We start from the raw sequence: 22,303 nt of genomic DNA, 5'->3' as shown, positions 1-22,303 counted from the left end.
CCTTCATTGTATATGTGTACATAAGATGTTTCAACATACTTATAATTAGTTTATTGCAATTAACGATGCAGGCATTGAAACTAGTTGTTGTTGGAGATTGGTAAGTCTGTTTCACTTAATATAAAACAAGAAGATGTGTTGAGACATCTATCCATCAATGACCAACCGACAAGGTTTGAAGGACTGCATGTCACCGACCTTCAACAATGAGCAAAAGCCATGCCATATAGTTCGCAAAATAAACAAAGTCCCTGGATGACAAAATAAGAAACTGTTTGAAAAGAAAACCAACGGTCATTGCATTCTATAACTAAGATATAATTGACTAGATTCAGTTGAATTGTGTTTATTTCAAGGTTTGTATATCTAAAGCTTGGAATATTTATGATATTCTGTTTGGAAATCCGTACTAGTTTCACCATGATTCTATCTCATTATGCGGAAAATTTCAAATATATAACCTAATGAGGTTTTAAGTTTTGTTTAAAATTTACAACCGTTTTAAATTTGTTAGTTGCAGACATTTATTTCTTCTGTATACAGAAGCGATTATTTTTGCTATATACAGGATATTTCATTCTTGTTGTATACATTGATATATATTTTGCTGTATATATTGATACATGAGGTTGTGGTATATATATATATTTGAGGCAGCAACACAACGACACTTAACATCATATTTAATGAAATTTTCAATAATGATCTCAGTTGTTTGATTAATTGTTTATTCGCTTTGAATCCATTGACAACATTTTCGTGCATAATTTTTTTTTTTTCAAAAATGAAGTCCGGTCTCTGTAAGGAAATAAAGAGTGACTTACATTGTATTAATAGCATGTATTGTCATTGTCATATTAAAGAGTCTATTTCATGTAATTGAGTTACAAATATGTAAGTATTGCCAGAATAAAAGTATAGAAGTACAAATTTTGTATTTTTTGGAGAATAAATGACAAAAACAATTATACTCTGTGTGCATCCTATATCAATAAGAAGATGTGGTATGAGTGGCAATGAGACAACTCTCCATCCAAGTCACAATGTATAAAAAGTTAACAATTATAGGTCAAAGTATGGCCTTCAACACGGAGCCTTGGCTCTCACCGAACAGCAAGCTATAAAGGGCCCCAAAATGACTAGTGTAAAACAATTCAAACGGGAAAACCAACGGTCTTATCTATATAAAAAACGAGAAACGAGAAACATTTATGAACCACATCAACAAACGACAACCACTGAACAACAGGCTCCTGACTCTATTCATATAATTTCTGAAATGTGTTTTTGTAAGTTGGTTTGTGTTTTGTATTGATCTAATGAGTTAAGTCTGTTTCAACTGGTTTGTACACTTTATCCTTATGGTGTGCTGTTATACCACTGTTCAGGGTTGTGGGGAGGGTTGGGCGTCCACAGACCTGTTTAATCCCGCCACATTCTGTAGCCTGGCCTTCATTTTAATTTGACTTCCGAGCACGGACATTTATAGTTTATAACAGGATGGTTTCGAGTTAGTTGCCTTGTTATATTTGAGTATGGATAGTAAAAATGTATGATGGTGTCAGAGTTGAAAATTTAAAAATAAACACGGTAAGTCAAGCATAGCAGTTTTAAATATGAGGTAGAAAATAGAAACTTGATTATCTAGTGTATGTAAACAAATCGAAAATCTGTAGTTCTGTTAGAACCGAGGACATTTTTTACATTATTATTCTAAATAGTCAAACTAAAAGTCTACGTAATTAAAGTTTCGGATAAAGGATTTAACCAATTTAACGTCAATACACGTTTGTATGATGTTGAATAAAACGAAAGACAATCCAATCTTTAATAGGTACTGAATAAGCATTTATTATACTGGCAACCAGATGGTATTGACTGAACAATATTTTCCCTTACCATATAAAGCTCTTTTCCGACGTGAACAGTATGTTTCCGTATAATTTGATTTGTTAAGTTACAAATGAATACAGGTTTGCAGAAATATTACATCGTCCGGTTCTTGTCCAATTGAAAAGATATATTTAGTTTTGCTCACTGCTGTATATAAAGGCAACAGTATTATACCGCTGTTCGAAAACTCATAAATCGATAGAGATAAAAGCAAATCCGGGTTACAAACTAAAACTGAGGGAAACGCATCAAATATAAGAGGAGAACAACGACACAACAAAAACACAACATTAAAATGTAACACACACAGAAACGAACTATAATATAACAATAGCCATTTTCCTGACTTGGTACAGGACATTTTAAGAAAAAAATGGTGGGTTGAACCTGGTTTTGTGGCATGCCAAACCTCCCGCTTTTATGGCAACGTCAAACACAACACCAAAACGACAACATCACATGACAGGACCACAATACAAATAAATGGGAGAACATATAGGACAAAGAAACACACGAATAATAGCTAACAAAAGGTACTAGGCTTAAAATTCAATACTTCAGACGTACGTCTCGTCCACACAAGACCAACCAGTGACGATCAGATGAAAAAAGTTTGAAAGCCAAAACAAGTACAAAGCTGAAGAGCACCGAGGACCAAAACTTCCAAAAAGTAGCGCCTAACACGGCCAGGGTTTTCTGCCTGGGACAAGAACATCCTTATTATTTAGAATAATTTATAATTTTGCAAACAGTAAATTTTATAAAATTACTATATAATAGATATACATGATAAAACCAAAGTGGGGACTAACTACAGAATAAAAACGGATACATTACATAAAACAACTTAATCCAACACATAAAAAAATACACAGCCGAGTTAGCCAACGCCTCAACGCACAAAGTGACGTCACATTTGAAATTCTAAAAAAACACACAGAGTGACGTCACATTTGAATTTGTAAAAATATTTCCCAAAAATAAGATAGGATTAGGATTGATTAAAGATTAGATTTGTAATACTGACATTACATTTATTAATAACAATGAAAATTACAATACTTACTAATATCAAATGGTAGTAAATAGATAATTAATTGTATTATCTAGCTATGTCGGTGTTTCTTCTGAATCAAACAGTAAACCAAACATATCGTATAAATTTCGTTGAACCAAACTAAAATCTAATAAATGAAGGGGGTGATTAATTATCTTTACCATAACACACGAATATAACAGAAAAGACGTTAAGACATTTGACAAAATCCGACGAGAACAACAAATATAACATCAAAATTAAATACATGAATTTGGGATAGAAAGGTACCGTGACACGTCTTATAGCAATGCGGTTTCACACTCAGCAAAACAATCACAATCGGGAATAAGTCACATTCGGTAATTAAAAGATCAGACGACGTAATGACAAACCACAATCTAACACGTGGTGAAATTGTCCTTAGTTAGTTTGGACAAAGACACATCGTATGGATCAACCAATTGGTGATGGTGTCCGTAAAATTTACGGAGTGTCATTTTTAATCTGTCCTCCTCATAACTTTGTTGGAGCAGTTTCTGCGTAAGGAGCACACTCCTGTACATGAAGTCCGTATAGTGTGAACAAGCACGAGAATAACGTATCAATTGAGATATGTAAACACCATACGAAGGGGCAGAGGGTATGTTACTGCTGAGAAATGGGAAATTGATAATTGGGAAGTTGAAATCGTCCCGTTTATCATAGATTTTCGTGTGAAGTCGTCCATCTGTGTCAATATTGAGGAAAAGATCAAGGTATGAAGCAGTCCTTCTAGTATCAATAGTATCCTTAATTTCAAGTTCACTGGGATATATGAGATGTAAGTATTGGCTGAAATATGGGTTATTCAATGATAGAACATCATCAATATATCGGAAAGTAAAATTAAAGAATAATTATAATAGAGACCATATATTGTCTCGGCTATAAAATTGTGACTCGCTACACCTCCTATAAATTTCGTTTGTCCGAAGCGCTTTTCTTGATTTAATTTCACCAGGAACGCTCACATCCAAAAATTCGAAGGTCAGGGATGTATTAGTACTTGAACACGTAAGAAGTTAGCTGGTGAACAATAATAATTTATGTTGTAGTGGTGTTGGAAAGTCATCTCTATTAATGAGTTACGTTGAGAAAAGATTTCCAGGAGAGTACGTACCGTTTGTGTAAGTATATGTATTCATGCAGATCGTAAACAAACTACATAGACGAATGCTGTAACAATTGCAGAAACAAACAGAACTGTACAAGAACTGTTACATGTAAGCATAAAAAAATAATCAAAATAAAGATAAAATTTACAAAATATTTATATGAATTATATTATTTAGGATTCTTCATGTTAGTATAATTATATGGCATTATACATGTACGCAATATAAAAAAGAAGAAGATGTGGTATGATCACAATGAAAAATACTTTCCACCAACTAACAAAAAACGACCAAGATGTCTACGAGGAACAGTGCGACTTTAAAAAAAACAAAACAATTTCTTTTATTTGATATTGCATTATTTTCATCTTTTTCTGCTAACAGTGATTTAAACAAAATGTACACTATTCGTTTTAGATGTGACCTTCACGATTATAAACATAATATTCAACTTGATGATGCATTTGTGCAGTTGTGTCTGGTAGATACGGCTTGCAAAGAGGAATACGACAGATTGCGTCCTACGGCATACAAGGAAACAGTACGTGTAACTCTCATGATAGATATAGGTTCTTTATTGTCTCTTATTTTTTTAATACAGGGGATAAAAGAATGTTTAAAAGGCATCGATTTGATAGTAAAAGGTATCTTATTTAAAAATAAGGAAGGCGGAATATACCAAGGGGACATAACTCAAAAGTTGGAGAAATACTGACAGCACCGTGATATAAAAACTACACAGAAAACTACAGATTGAGCAACGCGAACCCCACCTACAACTTGGGATGATCCCAGGTGCTATTGATTAAAACTTACATACCCTGCAGGTGACAATGCTTTGTTTTTTTAATTTTTCCAATGAAATCTTGTTGCATATATCTATCAATTGAATATCTATCACAAATATATCAGGGTAATGCGATACTTGTTTCTCAGGTGTATATGAATTTATGTTTATAAGAAACACAGATCGTATAAGACGCGAAGTCGAAAATTTAGGAATGTTTAAATAAGGAAAATGAAAGTTCACTACAGGGAAATAATAATCGTGTTTAGTAAACAGTGTTTCATTTAAAATTATACTGGTTTCAATTTGTATCCATATCTTTTATCTGCAGGATATATTTTTGATATGCTTTTCCTTGGTGGACATTGACAGTTTTCAGAATGTCGAACAAAAAGTAAATAATTAGGATCTATTTAATTCATATAAACGTTGGTATAATAGAAAAACAAAGGATATGGGGTATCCATCCATGACACAAAATCAGTACATGCACAGCAAAAAAACACACAAAAAGCAAAGGAACTGCAGTTTCGTACAAACGCGCTATACAATGAAACTGATATATATATATCTGACATATGTCTAATTTAAATATTAAAAAGTAAACTTCGATGAAAAAGATCATGCAAAGGTATTTTCTGATCCCAGACTTTAATCATTTTTAAATTATTGTATATCTTGTGTAATCTGCATGGCCGTCAGTCAACCGTTGCAAAAAGATCATGACCTGTTAAATCCAATCTAATCAAATACATGTCGTTATTACCCAATTATTTATGTTCCTTGAAGCAAAATATAAATTTTATTTAAATGAGCTTTAGAAACGTGAAAAAAGCGAGTCTCACCGTTTCGTAAAAGTACAAATACATTTTCCGACAATGTACATTTCTATACCTATATGTTTTTTTCTGCAATTTAAACCTCACGATTAGTTTTTAATTCTTAATTGTTATCATTGAATTTTGATTAGAAACCAACATATAGCTTGAAAGCGAGGGCGTCAAAATGACCTACGACGTTAAAAATAATTTTGACATTACTATTTGCTCAACATAGAAGCGGGATACATTTTGTACCATTATACTTTATTTGTATATTATTCATCCACGTCATTTGATTTATTGTGAATAGTTGACTCATTGTCATCATACACCAATTCCTATTTTTTTTATATATATTTAACGCAAAACTACAATGACGCATCAGGCTGTTGAGTATGACAGTTTTACGCTCTCGGTTCGAACATTCATTAATTATCAAATGCATCCAAATATTTATCTTAATAAACAGATTACTGTGGTGAATATAAACATGATGCATATTTCTTTGCAGTGGATCCCTGAAGTACGACATCACTGTCCATTTATACCTTTTATTCTAATAGGAACAAAACTAGATCTCCGAGAAGATGTACTGAACGAGGCATCTGCCCAAGAAACACCGTTTGTTTCATACCAAGACGGAAGGTCTTTTGCTGATAAATTGAATGCGGCTGAATACATTGAGTGCTCAGCTCTTACACTGAAAGGGGTGAAATCTGTCTTCGATGAAGCAGCGAGAACAGTACTTACGACTACAATGACTAAAAAGAGCAAAACAAGCTTTGGAACGTTTTTATGCACTTTGTGATTATGTATGACCTTTAAAAGTTTACCTTGTCGGGCTTTGTTTCAAACTGTTTGTAGATAATAAATGATTTTATATCTATACTATTAAACGAGAAGACCTTATTTTGTGTGTCGCTTCTCTTCTTTCCACAATAAACCAATCATCATGACTCAGTGTCCTATAGGTACCATGCAAAGTCGCATTTGTCATCCTTGCTTATGAGTATCTAGTTTGGGTTATTTTGGGAGAAAAACGAAAATAAAGGTGTCCGGATATTGTTTCCGTCATCGGGCGGACTTTCAAGTCATAGACAAGACTTCCGTTTCGGACTGTTTTACAAAAATTTTCATAATAACTTGGGGACAGGACAATTATTTCGCGTTTTTCTGTATACTATGATCATACATATACTATAAAGAAGACGTATTTGCTATTTACTATCAATTCCAAGTTTACTATCCGCGGCTGTCACTGACATATTATATAAGGAGTCTCTATAATGACTATATTGCCTAGGATAGTAAACTTGGAAAGGATAGTAAATAGCAAATACACTTTATTTATAGTATATATGTTCATAGCATACAGAAAAACAGAAAACAAAAATAACGGACTTTGGTAAAAAGGGGGAGGGCTAAAAAAATATTGTCCTGTCATCAAATACCTATTACTTTTTATACCTTAATATTTCCTGAAATTCTCCAGTCATAAAATCTTTAACAAAAATTCATTCTTAAACAGTGCATACTTTCAACCACGCTCTAAATGCCCGCGATTTCGCGGATGTGTTCTAGTATTTATGAATTAAGGAAACTAAAGTGAATCTTGAAACTTTAAGGATATGCTTTTTTGTAATCATATTCAATTTGATTCATTGCTTTTTGTTAAAACCACTTCAGATTTGTTAATATATTTTCCAGATACATGTTAATATTGAAAAAAAAGATTAATTGTATGGCCTAGAGATTACGGTTTCTGAAGAGAACTGGACCCAAGTAATAAGTTTAACATATTTTTACGTGTACATTTAAGTATGTGTACTCTAATCAAGAAGTCGAATATGCCAAGCGTGACCGATCAGGCAAAACTATGTATGCAATTTTGACGCTTATGATATCTTGTTGGGATATTTCTAGATTATCAATAATGGTACGCAGAAACATGATGATAAAATAAACGGTGACAGTTTAGGAAATGGATGATTAATTTTATCATGATGGGGAAAAAAAGACATAACATGTTTAACCACGACACATCTTTTATGTACCTGTCCCAAGCTAGGAGTGGTTGTCGTTAGATGCTGTCGACCATAATTGGTTTCCCTTTATTGTTGTAGTAAACACAGGACATAGGTTTTCTCATTTTAATTTTTAACATTTTTTAATCCCTGTGACACCAGTCATAAAACTTCAATCAGTATCCAGAGTACAATATTTGTGCTCGAAACACTAAATCAAGAATTTTGATAGAATGATTTCGGAGTCTGTGAACGATAATCGTACTTAAAATGTATATATATGACATAATTTTTTAAATCTTACACAGTCAGGCTTTTACCCCTCGGTCGATAAAAAAAGAATATTTGCTTCGCATCACGATGCGGGGCTATTAGTTTCAGTCGATATTAAACACGCCATCTTGAAATAATTACTCATCACATATAGATTCTGATTGGTTGCTTTATGATGCGGCTGAGATACAGCAACAGCTATTGGCTTAAATGAGATAAAGAATTACAGACTTTTCTCGTCTCAGGATAAGACATCAAATGCCGGAAAATTAACTATGTGTATTTCAGTTCCGATCAACTGTCATTAATTCGTGTTCGTTGTATTATGCATATATTGCATACTGAAATTCAATATTGAAATATCAGTTATTAATACGTGTTTATTTTCTTTGTTAATCTGCAATATGCACGATTTGTTTTGCTAAACAATGTTCCTATACAATGTTTACAAAAATGCATAATCTGTATTTTATAACTTCTGCCAATCTAGGCACATCTCCAGAGAGGCACACCTCCAGAGTCGTGTCTATTTGTAAATGTTTTAATTTTCAACTAGTGAAGTGAACAAAATTTTAAAAGCATGGGTGTATAACGCACACTCTTAAAGTAGAACAACATCATTTCCACTGAAACTAATAAAATATTTATTGCTGTTTCTTATTTATTTTAACTATTGTAAATATCTTTTGGTTGTACAAGTCTTTGTTTACTCCTTGGTTTTGATTGTTATTGTCTTCATCACTCATAATCATGTTACTCTTAATCAACATACCTAAACATTCATATATATCTAAATAATTTATATACAGAACTAGCAATCAAAGTCGCAAGTCAATGACCAGCTGAAAGAACTAGAAAACCACACTCCACAAAAACACATTGACAACTAAACACTGAACAGCCAGTTTAAAATTTCAGAAAAGTTCATCTTAATATATATACAAAAATTGATATTCCAAGTCTAAGACATCCATCTTATATCAATCAATATCTAAAAATACCACACTTCCAATACCAAATCAACAACCACAAGCACACATATTACCTTAAATTAGGATAGAGCGAAGCAGTCCACAGCTTTTTAGAAAGCTCAAACTTGTTTAACATTATGTTCGTCTATCTGACTTGCACCAAAATTTCTATTTCTGGTATATGTCGATAGAGCTTGTCCACAGCAAAAAAAAAATGGTTCTATTTCATTTTCTGATAATTACACGCACTAACTTTTGAATGTCATTTAATCTTCAAGCAATAAAGTTAATACGGAGATGCCAAATAAGGCCCTCACCGACCGGTGTCTTCCCGATTGTCCCACTTTTTTGAAATTACAGGTAAAAATGTAATGAAATTTTGTGGGACAATCGGGAAGATGTTTGTGGGACAATTGGGAAGTTTAAATGTGGGACAATTGGGAATTGTTTTGATAGTGATTAATTTGTTTTTAAAGTGTGTAGCAGATAATTACAAGTTATTATGTAACTCATAAAATTTGAAATAAACATTGAGAAAAGATGGTATTTACATATTTATTTTGTTTTGTGATATTTTGTTAAACTACTGTCCAAATAAAGAACAATTATATAACAAAATAGATATATTTTAACTTAATAAATTATTAAATAGACTCTTTTAGCATAAATTGTAAATTGAACATATAGTACATAATTGAAAAATTTAGAAGTATCAAGGATAAAATAAAATTAGATTAAAAGATGTGTTTAAGAGAAATACAAAGAGATAAGAATAATTTTACATGTTACAAAGTTTCAGGGATTTGTTCTAAAATTGACAGGTTTTAAGCTGATATTAGATATAGACTATCCATAAAACAAAGAAATGAAACATATTCTATATAATAAGTCTGATCATAATATTGTTCAAGTAAGCATTCAATTCAAGCAAAACAAGAGGCTCTCAAGAGCCTGAATCGCTCACCTGTATTTCAGAGAAGATTTTTAAATGTTAGCAAACTTGATGAACAAATTGTGTAAAATTGTCTTTAAAGGGCAATAACTCCTTAAGGGGTCAATTGACAATTTTGGTCATATTAACTTTTTTGTAGATCTTACTTTACTGAACATTATTGCTGCTTACAGTTTATATATATCTATAATAATATTCAAAATAATAACAAAAAACTGCAAAATTTTGTTAAAACTACCAATTCGGTGGCAGCAACCCAACAATGGGTTGTTCGATTCGTCTGATAATTTCAGGGCCGATAGATATTGACCAATTTAACAATTTTACCCCATGTCAGATTTGCTCTAAAAGATTTAGTTTTTGAGATATAAGCCAAAAACTGCATTTGACCCTTATGTTCTATTTTTAGCCATGGCGGCCATGTTTGTCGATGGAAACAAACTTCGGATACAATTTTTAAACAAGATACCCTAAGGAACATTTAGTTAAAGTTTGAAGGTAATGGGCCCAGTAGTTTCAGAGGAGAAGAATTTTAAATGTTAGCAAATTTGATGAACAAATTGTGTAAAATTGTCTTTAAAGGGCAATAACTCCTTAAGGGGTCAATTGACAATTATGGTCATATTAATTTTTTTATAGATCTTACTTTGCTGAACATTATTGCTGCTTACAGTTTATATATATCTATAATAATATTCAAAAAAATAACAAAAAACTGCAAAATTTTGTTAAAACTACCAATTCGGTGGCAGCAACCCAACAATGGGTTGTTCGATTCGTCTGATAATTTCAGGGCCGATAGATCTTGACCAATTGAACAATTTTACCCCATGTCAGATTTGCTCTAAAAGCTTTAGTTTTTGAGATATAAGCCAAAAATTGCATTTGACCCATATGTTCTATTTTTAGCCATGGCGGCCATGTTTGTCGATGGATCAAAACTTCGGATACAAAACATAAACTAGATACCCTAAGGAACATTTAGTTAAAGTGTGAAGGTATTTGGCCCAGTCGTTTCAGAGGAGAAGATTTTTGAAATAGTTTACGACGACAGACGACGACGACAGACGACGGACGACGACGGACGCCAAGTGATGGCATAAAAATGGGGAAAGTTTTATTTGAATATTAATAAGAAAATCCTTGAATTAGAAAATCATAAACTTAAAACGAAATAATATGCAGATATGTTCATTGTATAGATATCTGGTCTAACTTTACACAATAAGAATAAACTGACCCCAGCCAGGTCCAACCAATGAACAGAAATTTGGAATTTGTTGCTTCTCCTTAAAGGACGCTACATTTTGGACTAAGAGGAAAGACTGGTCAGTCCTTACTTAGAATAATTTGTCTATGTATGGTGACACATGTGTCTTCCTGCGGACTGTTATCCTGTGAACTAGCAAGTTAAAATTCCGGCTTGATGACTGTGTCGGTCTAGTTCTTTTCAAAGAAGGTTTCATATTCATCTAACACCAACATGTTCTCGTCCTGCTTAAAGCATTTAACTTGCCACTGGACGTTTTTAAAACAGTGTATGAGTTCAGAGGACATTGATGACATTTCTGGTCCACATCTATCTCTTTTCCCTTAGTGAGAATATATGTTGAGACCTTGCAATCTATTTTATTACATATAAAAATTGCTTATGTAATATTGAGATTGTAAATGTTTTGTTTTTTTAAATCAGTCGCTTAACCTAACATAATAGATATCGTTTATTACATATATGTTATATTGCTTAATCAAAAGTGCATTTTAACTGATGATTTATTTAACAATTCATAGTTACATTTATAAAATTGATATCAACTACTAGTTTGCTCATGCAATAATCAATTTTAATTTGATATTGCAAAACAAACAACAATTACATTGTTTATTTAAGAACATTAAAAATAATGTGGGACAATCAGAACTTTTCATGTGGGACAATCAGAACTCTTAAATTTTAAAAAGTGGGACAATCGGGAATAAACCCACCGACCATTCTCTTTTGTTTTGATTCTGAAGGGGGAGGATTTTGGAAATAAATACTCTAGCACCCATTGAGTTGGAAAACATAATATTGCCTTATCACACATGAAAATGAATATTCTGAAATATTTCCTTTACAGAAGTTTTAATGAAATTATATTTTCATGTATCATATAGACTGCACATATATATTTTTAATTTCACGATCTGTATCATGAAAGTTTAACTACTTAAAGTCCCCTTTAGAATCATTTGATTCGGGGGAGCAGAAAATAAATATTCTGGTCCTTGTCTGAGTGGAAATAGATAATATGGCCGCCTTGAAGTTGGATATAAACATACTGAACTCAACTTGTCAGAACCCCCACCCCTTCTAAGTGGTTTTGGGGTAGAAGAAAGACCACAGGGCTCAAATTTTTATTTACCTGAAATTACTAGACAATTCTTGAATCAGAAAATATCTAACCAATTTAAAAAAAGCAACGGTACTAATATAAGATGGTAATATACGAAGACGACGTTATAAAATAACATCAGCTTCGTATATTACCATCTTATATATACGTCATACTCGATACACTGGCGCTGTTGGAATGTTGTTACACAGAAATGGAAAGATCGCAATGGAAAAATTGAAATAATACCTTTTGTCGTAAAGCTGATATGTTCCAATTGTCGTAACTACAACCCGTCCTCTTTTTCCCGAATGTGACAAAAGAATTAGACTTATCACCGGGTTTGTACTTACATGAGCAACACGACGGGTGCCACATGTGGAGCAGGATCTGCTTACCTTTCCGGAGACCTGAGATCACCCTAAGTTTTTAGGGTGTATGTGTTGCTCAGTTTTTGGTTTTCTATGTTGTGTTTTGTGTCTTTTTATTTTTTAGCCGTGGCGTTGTCAGTTTATTTTCGACTTATGAGTTTTAACTGTCCCTTTGGTATCCTTCGCCTCTCTTTTAGTTCTCAACCGACGCTCATTGCCAATTTCTTATTATATTTGAAAATCAAAGGATATGGGGTATTCATCCATGACATTAATATATAAGTATAGATATGAAGCAGACTTTACTCTATTGGTATGATCCTTTATTTCATGTTCATTTGGGTTAGTAGGGGCGGATCCAGCCATTTTCAAAAGGGAGGGGGGGTTGGGGGTTCCCAACCCAGGATAAAGGAGGGGTTCCAACCATTTGTCCCCATTCAAATGCATCGATCGACCAAAAAAGGGGGTTCCAACTTCCAACCTCCGGACCCCCCACCCCCCCCCCTCCCCCTTCTGGATCCGCCACTGTTTAGATGCACAGTTTCTAGCATCTAGAACAAGCCAGTGTTAGAACATCATCCATATAGCGGAAAATGAAGTTAAAGAATAATGCCAGCTTTTTTTCATCTGTATTGCTCATCTTTTGTATGGAGACTGCCTTATAAGAATAAAGGAATAAGTCGGTAAGTAGAGGCACACAGTTGGTTTCTTATAGGAATACTGATGATATGTTGAATAACAAATTCCCTAAACGTGTTGTCGATAAAAAAATCCAGCATTTTGATAATATTAGTTTCATTGATTTTTTGTTCGAATCAGAGTTTTTTTTTACAAAGTCAGAATTGTACTTTCCTAAACCGAGATATTTGTATATGCGTTGGCCATTTTTTTTTTCTCAGGAAACAAAGTTTAACTTGTTCTGTCAATCTATTGCTTAGAATAAACAAAGGATAACAGGATTTACCGAAAATATTGTATCATTAAACAAACCACACCAACCTACATATATTTCTCACAGGAAATAGACGCGATCTTATAACGATAAACAATAACGCACAACAAATGATACACATTCTTAGAAACGTTGTAAACTTACTTATGATTCATTATACACAATGTATAATCATTTCCTACAAGTTTAGTTTATTATTATTATTTGTACGCTAACATTATGTATTTTTGTTGATCATAAAATATTATCATGCTTTCTATGTCGTTTCAGTTTTATGCGATATGTTTTATTGGTTACAATATCATAGCCTGGAAATTCAAAAAATTATTAGAAACAAGCACTGCTTCTAGTGGGATTAATTTTTGCCCCCAAAAAGATGAAATTTTATACATAACTTAGAAATATTATTTCTTCAAAACCATGGCCAATTTTGGGCAAATTATTTCAGGAAACATGATGCAGCTTCAAAAAGTTAACAGACGGTCGGACGAGGGACACCAAGTCATACTATATTATCCTTTAAAATTCAAGTTGGCAAATACATGCTGAATACAAACGTAAACTTTGTAAAATTAGTCGTTGTACAATGTATAATCATTTCCTACAAGCTTACGCTAAATAATTATTATTCGATCATACCACGCTTTTTATGTCCTTACAGAACTATACACAATATGAACGTACATATTTCCGGGTGTTTTGTTTACTTTGATAATCTTTATTATTAAAGAGAAATCATTTGGTTATAAATATTGCATGACGATGCAGCATATAAAATGTGTCGTTGTAGGAGACGGGTAAGTAAGATGTATTTACTTATCATGTTCATATTCAATTCATTCAATATTTGTTTGAAAATCAATGAAATGAGACGTTGGGTAAACGTTAATTTAACTGCGATACAACTAGAAAAAACATCAAGATATTACGGTCTTCGGCATCCGTATAACATGTTTATTGGCAATTAGTACATTTTTTCTTTGATCCAACTGCCTTATATTGGTTAGATCATGGACTGGACTTAATACTCGAAAATATACGTATCAATGCAGCAACGTCGCGTGTTCATGTTCATTCGTGTCAATTTATCAATGAAATGCACCTGACTTCATTCATATGTAACCAAACAACTACCACTGAGTACGCGTAAAAGTAGTTTTATTAACTAATTAATTTTATTTCATATTCTCAACCCCCCAAAAAAAACGAATTGTAAAAACAAATTTCCGATACTAAGAATGATGGCATTTTGTTTTTTTTTATACTGGCTTCCATCCACTTCATTTGAACTTTGTAGAATAGTTATCTCATTGTCAATCATACCACATCTTCTATTTTCATATTCATCAGCTCGATCGAATATCAACTCGCCCTAGCGGGCTCCTAGCGAGCTCGTTTGATTTTCTTGCTGATAAAGTCAGTATCAAAAGTAAAAGTGTTATTATTCTATATATATATATTGATTGAGTGTTGCTTGCTTTATATAATAAATAACGCCGCGGCAATGTTTTATGCATAATCAAGACGTGTCCAAAAACTACGTTGAGTTTTTGATAAGTTATGGATCAATTCAACAGATTTCTAAATGAAAAAAAATATTTTCCAAAAAAAACCGACTTAGAATACACACATGTTTCAACTAAAAGTAAATAAGGCAATATATTAACCATCTAGCAATCTTCCTCAAGCTACTAGTGCTTCCTCAAGCTACTAGTACTTCCTCAAGCTACTAGTACTTCCTCAAGTACTTACTATCTACTAATATTCTTTGTACTTACATGTACTAATATACATATTCACTTGCAAAGTACTGACAAGTCCTATTGACACAGGGAACTATTATAGATAGTGGTAATCAACAGAATATAACATGATTCGATAATAAATGAGATTGAAATTTCTAAATATTACTGCTCATTCATGCTTTGTCAACGTATATTTGTTCCGCCTAACAGAAGTTCTACTGGAAACTTTGTTATAAACAATGTCATAATATCTGTTCCTGTTGAAACACATATTCTACTTCCATTTATTCCGTTAGGAACATTTACTGTTGTATTTATTCCAGTGGAAATAATATTACAGAATATTATTTTCATTTGGAACTTATATTATGAAGTAACTTCTATTCCGTGACAGCTTTAGGTTAATTATAATCAGAAGTAAACAGTAGACGGTGAAAAATAGACTGTGTTTGATTGTTGTAGAGGCGTACGCCAAAACTGCAAAAAAACGGCAATTCGCATTTCACTTTTATTCTATAATACATGTAACTCTTATCAACCAATAAGCGCGAATTAAAGAATATAAAAAATATTAAACTGCAAGATAATTCGTTTTGATTATGATATTTTTCACTATTTTCAGATATGTAGGAAAGACATGTATTTTAATGTCTTATTCTAGCAACAAATTCCAACATGAACACGTTCCTTCAATGTAAGATATCTCACATGTAGTGGTAATACAAAACTTGATTATATTTTCATCTTATACTTTTTGCATTCTTTGGTCGGGTTGTTGTCTCTTTGACATATTCCCCATTTCCATTATCAATTTTATTAAATGGAAAAACCTTCATAAAGAGTATTCACATGGGACTATTGCAAAGTATATAAAGTTTATTTGGAGAGACATATTTGATGGTTCTTATCTGACTACTATCCTCCCCATGTTTATATCGATCAGTTGAAAGCCTCTACGTTTCCTAAAGTTGCGCACATTAAAATGCAATTCTGGAAAAGTATTTAGCTGGTATATATTGTATGTATTACAGATGAAAAAATTGCCTGTTACAATTAATACAATACTAAATAATATCGGGAAGTGCTTATTGTGCTGGTATACAAATAGGATGGTTTACGTCCGAATGGATTTCATATATTCAGGATTAATGCGGGAAAACAAAATTTTGTCATATGCTTAAAGTCTGTTTTAAAACTTCTGTACAGAAAAAAAAACAAAATGATGAGAATATAATCAGTTTCATATTATAAATAAGCGAATCAATTTACCGCCCTACTCCCGAAAAAAATGTAACCCCCCTTAAAATATGTATAGATATAACAAGATGCAATTATTTCACCACACCCGTATACTTATATAACTTAATAATTATAGGTCTTTCAAATCTAAAAGTTGACATTGGATGAAATTGTAAACTGTTATTTTAATTTTTTTATAAATGATTCATTTCATTTGCGCAAACAACGAAAACATTCGTTACAAAAATACTTATCTCTATAAAAAGCTTATAATTTATAGATTTGACAATTATAATGCGAATTTAATGGTAGATGGTAATTGTATAGAGCTAGGGTTATGGGATACAGCAGGACAAGATGACTATGACAGACTGAGACCATTGTCGTATCCACTCACAGTAAGTTTTCAAGTTTTTACACTTGCACACATGCAAACGTTGCATACGATTTATCGATTAAGACAGGGTTTCGGTTTTTTTCTAAGCCTTTTACTTCAAATCAAATATAAATGTCGAGTTAACGTACTTCAAAAACAATTACTTCACATTATTTCATGTAATATTGCTTTCAAACTAATAAAATGTTTCTATTTGTAATTTCTTTAAGCCGAAATTTATGTTTACTACAACGAACTGTTTATGAGTTGTGTGTGAATAGTTTAAATTAAGTGTTAAATTATGAATGTTACGAGTTGGACTTTTTTTTTAAAACTAACTAATTGTGATATGCTAAATGCATTATTTTGCAAAGTAGTATCGATTCATTGACTGCTAAACGTCCAGTGGCTAATGTTACATGCACATTCAGGATGACAACTAAATTAATTAAATTAACCATCCTACTCAGACACATTATTCTGACTCCGATGTAATTTTAACCCCCTAGTGCTTTGCTTAGAAGCAGTTATCACCATTTTGAAGTCTTTGATCATCGATCCCACCAACCCAGCATTCGAAGCGAACCGAGACAGCTATGCACTGTTACTTTATAAAGTGGGTGAATTTTAGACAACGTCCATGCTTGTATTTATATAGAGTTTGCGGTGTAACGTGTTTGGATATGTTGATACGATATTCTATCCAGTTGTAACTTTGTTTTAGATTTGCCAAATATGCAAGAACCAATTTGAACTTTCCCGTTTCTTCCTGCCATTCAAACCCAAAATATTGACTGAAGTTACGAAATATGGTCACCGACATTAAAATCAAAGCTAAAGAGTGCACCCGTTTGACTGCGTGGGATGTGTAAATACACAGCCACATTTGTTTGCAAACAGAACGTTTTATCTGAAGCACAGTGAAGAGGGAGTGCCTGTTACTGTATACTAAGTCTAAACGACTGCCCTATCATATATTACCTCTTTTTCAGTGGCTGTCAAAATTCTATCCCTGTATTCCCGTCGATCCACACTTTGGGGTTATTGTAATACTACATTTGTTTTCGTGTTAAATGTAAAGTATTTGACACTGGACATTAAGCACACAACAATCAATATATCAGTCGTATCATTTTGTTGGTAAATAAGTTGTCCATTGATTTCTTAATCTATTATTGTAATGAAAACATGTTGACTTTACTAAAAAAAACAGCTTCATTGTACCAATATTCGTCCAGTAGATTTAGTCAATAAAAAAATCTGGTGTAATATTCTCAATTTACAATATGTCCGCATCATATGTAATCTGAGTTTTCTTATTTGATTAGACACATGTAATAAGATATCTATAGTGGCTTTCATATCGTTAGACAGCATATTTCGACACGTGTTCATATGTAGATACATGCTTAACAAGCTTAAGGATGACCTATTAAATTAAGTGTTTTTAATTATCGATCATAATTACTATAAAATTGATGCAATAATGTAGAAAAATAAAAATAAATAGTGTTAATTTTGTAAATTCAGGCGATAAAAAAGGCTCGTCTTCAAACGAATGCTTATCGTCCAGTGGCAAATATTTCATGAAATTAAGACAAAATCAAATTAACAATAAATAAGGTTCAGAAAAGTAGATTGCCCGGCGTGAAGGACGGAAGATGGAGGGTGAATGTTCATCAGACCCCTGAAAGAGGTGTTGCACGGGTTCTTAAACTTGCTGAAAAAGTGTCACATTCCCTATACACGAACTTTAACTTGAAGCTCACAAGTGTGAACGGAGGTTTTAAGCATCTAACCAAAAAAGGAATCCCATCTTTATTAAGGGTTCAATTTGTGAATAAAAGTCAAACTGACAATATCTATATGAAAGTCAATACTTGGGGTTAAATGCACATAGAGTATCCCATTTAAAGCAAGAGGTATTTCATGCAACGTCCTTAATTTCTATTTCTGTCTTAAACTACGACCAGTGTTATGTTCCTATAACATGTTTGTCCAGTGAATATTTTAAAGAAATTTACTTCATTGAAAATTTTTTGCAGGACATATTCCTTTTGTGTTTCACTGTTGAAGGTCCAGTAAGTTACCAAAATATTGAACTAAAAGTAAGTTTAAGGATTATAATAATCAGCAGCCGTTTGTACGAACGTGTCATTAGCCTAATGCATCATAAAGGCTAAATGAAGACTTAATGACCAATTAGGCTAATGACACGTTCGTACAACCGGCTGCATCTGCTATGGACAAGATAGAATAAAGCATATAGATGCCAGATTTCAGATGCTAGATATTAGTTCTCCTGTTCAGAATTGGATAAATATACATACAGTGTATGCAAAGAGTTTTTACATATGTAGTGGACAACAAACGGTCAGCAACAAATTGAGTCCGGAATTATAATATATGTCGAGCTGTAAATCGGCCAGAATCTGGACAAAGTTGTGACAAATAAATTTAACAAATACAAAAAACATGCCAGAAAACTGCAATTATTACAAGACAGAAATACTGAGATGTATTTAAAGACAACATATGCCAGAGTTAGATTTTTTTACGGCTCATTACTTAATAACTGTGACCAGTGGAACTTCGGAAAGCGCAAAGTAGAATTCACAGCGTAAATGAAAATCAGTTCAATATAATAGCCTCACACTATCATATTGGTAGTTCAAGCAAAAGAACATGCACAGCTGAAAGTAAACAATAATAAATACCGTGCTAAAGAATCTGTCTAGTTACAGAAACAATAGGCGGAAGATACCAAGGGACATTTGAAACTCATAAGTCGAATAAATCTGACAATGCCATGACAAAAATTGCAACATGATGTAAAGACAAACAGGCCCACACATTTCAATAATACTAACATAAAAAACTATTGATTGGGCAACACGAACCCCTTTAAAAACTAGGGATGGTTTCATGTGCTCCGGAAGGGTAAGTATATCCTGCTCCATTAGTGGCACTTGTCATGTTGATCATAGTAAGGAATCTTAGGTATAAGTTCTTTGTACTGTCATATCAGCTGCTGTACTTCCAAGTATATTTCATACAGCAGCGCCATGACGTGTGAAATCTATTAAAGCCCAATGTAAATAAGTAGGCTACATTTCATTACAAAAAGAAAAAGAAATCTAATACCCCAAAAGTATATGTAATGCATAAGGGAGGATATTGTGTATAAATTCATGACATTAAACCACTGAGCGGAACACATGACATAATAACAAGCATCTTCACATAAAATCACTACGCACACATGAACAAACAAAAATCATAGGAACAGGATATAAAAGATTTAATTTTTATTTTGTTTTTTTGTGCGAACAGCGCAAGAAATGCACGGTTTTTGATAAATGCGACTTTTTGTATTGTTAACCTATAAGTTATATCAATCTTTTCATTAAAACCCATTAACACATTATCAAATTTATCCGATATCAAAGAGCATAATTTCGTAATCAAGTATATTCATATCCATGAAATGCAAATCACTGTCTGAAAAAAAAAGAGCTTTTCTTTTTACATTTCAGTGGTTTCCCGAAGTCCGCCATCACTGTCATGACGCACCACTGTTACTTGTTGGAACAAAGATTGACTTAAGAAATACATATGAAAGAATGAAAAACAAGCCACAGACACAGGAACAAACGTTTATAACACACGAACAGGGACAGGCACTAGCTGAGAAAATAAGAGCCGAAAAATACGTAGAATGCTCTGCAATGACACAAGAGGGTCTAAAGGAAGTTTTTGAAGATGCTGTTAGAATAGTTCTACATCACAAGAAAATAAGACAGGACGGTCAAGGGAAATGTGGTTTACTATAACCATATTTCACTATTGTATTTTACTGTTATAAGAATAAAATACTCGTTTTCATTGAGAATATTATTACTCTATATGGATTTTTATTTGACGAAACGTACCAAAATTGAACTTGCCTTTATATTTTTTTAAAAGGACACCAAATGCACCTAACAGAGATAAGCCATCAAAAGCACTTGACATAACTTCTATTTTTGATTGGACTACACGATATGTATGTATACGTTGCAAAAATATTTAGTTTTTGTCTAGACTTTCTCTATACCCGTGGATTTTGGTTTTGGATTGGATCGAGTGTCTTTTTCTATGAGCATGTTTTTTTACTTGAGGATGCTTTTGTTTCGATTTTTGTTGTTGTTGAGTTTTTTTGGGAGGAGGGGGGTGAAAACAATAGAAGATTATGTTTGCGAACTAACTTAAAGTAAATCATTGAAGGATGCGATAAGGATACTATAGATTTTCGTTAGTGGAAAGCATGTTTTTACTATCTTCCTCATTTTAGTAGATTTTGTTTATTTGCGAACAAGGAAGATTTTATAAGCATACAACGTATCGGGAAATATAAGATGAATACCTGTCAATCATAAATGCCAGCTATAAGATCTAATTATAAACTCAACTCAACGTGCGGAACGTACATCGCTTTACTATTATGGGATTTTGTTTATGGTTTAACAATAAAAAAAGCTAAATAGTAAAAATTTTGTTTGGAGATAAAAGATTAAACTTGTTACCTGTACATCTTATTATAATAAAATATTGTTATATTCTTTTTAACTTTTTTTTATGTATAACTACATGAAACTAATTCTAACTCATATCATCTCAACCGACAGAACATTTATTTATGATATTCAAAGGGGAAATTTCTTTAAATGTATAATATTTACACATAAATAAATAAAGAAGTGGATTGTACATGTACCGCGTATCACAATTTGAAAAATGGAAACTTATACAGTGAATTAGAATTATTATCGATCTTTTTTTTTGTTTTGCGTTTTTTTTTTTTGGGGGGGGGGGGGGGGGGGTTGAGGGTGGGTGAGCATTGACTCTTGAATTTTCATTTACTGCAATTTATTTCCCTCGAAAGGAATAGCACTGTTTTCTTCCTAATTGAAGTGTTTTCTGGAGTAGTAATTAGAATTCTACATGTACGTCTAATTTCACGTTATCTCATGGTAACGTGCTAAGAATATTGTGTCTGGGTAGGTTGACAGGTTTTCCCCGTGAACTATCACGCTAAGAATATTGTGTCTGGGTAGGTTGACAGGTTTTCCCCGTGAACTATCACGCTAAGAATATTGTGTCTGGGTAGGTTGACAGGTTTTCCCCGTGAACTATCACGCTAAGAATATTGTGTCTGGGTAGGTTGACAGGTTTTCCCCGTGAACTATCACGCTAAGAATATTGTGTCTGGGTAGGTTGACAGGTTTTCCCCGTGAACTATCACGTTTGATGCTATGTGTCTGGGTAGGTTGACAGGTTTTCCCCGTGAAC

The 22,303-nt window shown here is 32.8% G+C and overlaps 2 protein-coding genes across 3 annotated transcripts; both read left to right on the top strand.

The window, feature by feature from the left end:
• The first annotated feature begins 15 nt into the window (after positions 1 to 15).
• Positions 16 to 6,567, top strand: LOC127710006 (ras-related protein Rac1-like). 2 transcript variants are annotated; one of them, XM_052215717.1, is made up of 5 exons: positions 16 to 100; positions 4,027 to 4,098; positions 4,504 to 4,627; positions 5,205 to 5,267; positions 6,206 to 6,567. In XM_052215717.1, the coding sequence occupies exons 1-5, from the start codon at positions 66 to 68 to the stop codon at positions 6,500 to 6,502; spliced, it is 591 nt and encodes a 196-aa protein (XP_052071677.1). In that variant the 5' UTR covers positions 16 to 65; the 3' UTR covers positions 6,503 to 6,567. The 2 variants fall into 2 exon arrangements, with proteins under 2 accessions (XP_052071677.1, XP_052071678.1); XM_052215718.1 differs by lacking the exon at positions 5,205 to 5,267.
• A 7,679-nt stretch (positions 6,568 to 14,246) lies between these two features.
• Positions 14,247 to 21,575, top strand: LOC127710005 (ras-related protein Rac2-like). The gene is made up of 5 exons (XM_052215715.1): positions 14,247 to 14,409; positions 15,980 to 16,051; positions 16,877 to 16,994; positions 19,018 to 19,080; positions 20,509 to 21,575. Exons 1-5 carry the CDS (start codon positions 14,369 to 14,371, stop codon positions 20,803 to 20,805), a joined length of 591 nt encoding a protein of 196 aa, XP_052071675.1. The 5' UTR covers positions 14,247 to 14,368; the 3' UTR covers positions 20,806 to 21,575.
• Positions 21,576 to 22,303: the final 728 nt, after the last annotated feature.

The sequence above is a fragment of the Mytilus californianus genome, unplaced genomic scaffold, assembly GCF_021869535.1.
Source record: "Mytilus californianus isolate M0D057914Y unplaced genomic scaffold, xbMytCali1.0.p SCAF_7, whole genome shotgun sequence".
Classification (NCBI taxonomy): domain Eukaryota; kingdom Metazoa; phylum Mollusca; class Bivalvia; order Mytilida; family Mytilidae; genus Mytilus; species Mytilus californianus.
Note: the sequence above shows the minus strand (reverse complement) of the source record. Positions and strands in the feature narration are given on the sequence as shown.

Bases quoted from the DNA above. Each gene is read 5' to 3' on its own strand.
- LOC127710006 (XM_052215717.1), top strand. From the start codon at position 66: ATGCAGGCATTGAAACTAGTTGTTGTTGGAGATTG. The intron at 101-4,026 runs GTAAGTCTGTTT...TTTATGTTGTAG, and splicing joins CTAGTTGTTGTTGGAGATTG to TGGTGTTGGAAAGTCATCTC. The intron at 4,628-5,204 runs GTACGTGTAACT...TTTTATCTGCAG, and splicing joins CTACGGCATACAAGGAAACA to GATATATTTTTGATATGCTT.
- LOC127710005 (XM_052215715.1), top strand. From the start codon at position 14,369: ATGACGATGCAGCATATAAAATGTGTCGTTGTAGGAGACGG. The intron at 14,410-15,979 runs GTAAGTAAGATG...CACTATTTTCAG, and splicing joins TGTGTCGTTGTAGGAGACGG to ATATGTAGGAAAGACATGTA. The intron at 16,052-16,876 runs GTAAGATATCTC...TATAATTTATAG, and splicing joins CATGAACACGTTCCTTCAAT to ATTTGACAATTATAATGCGA.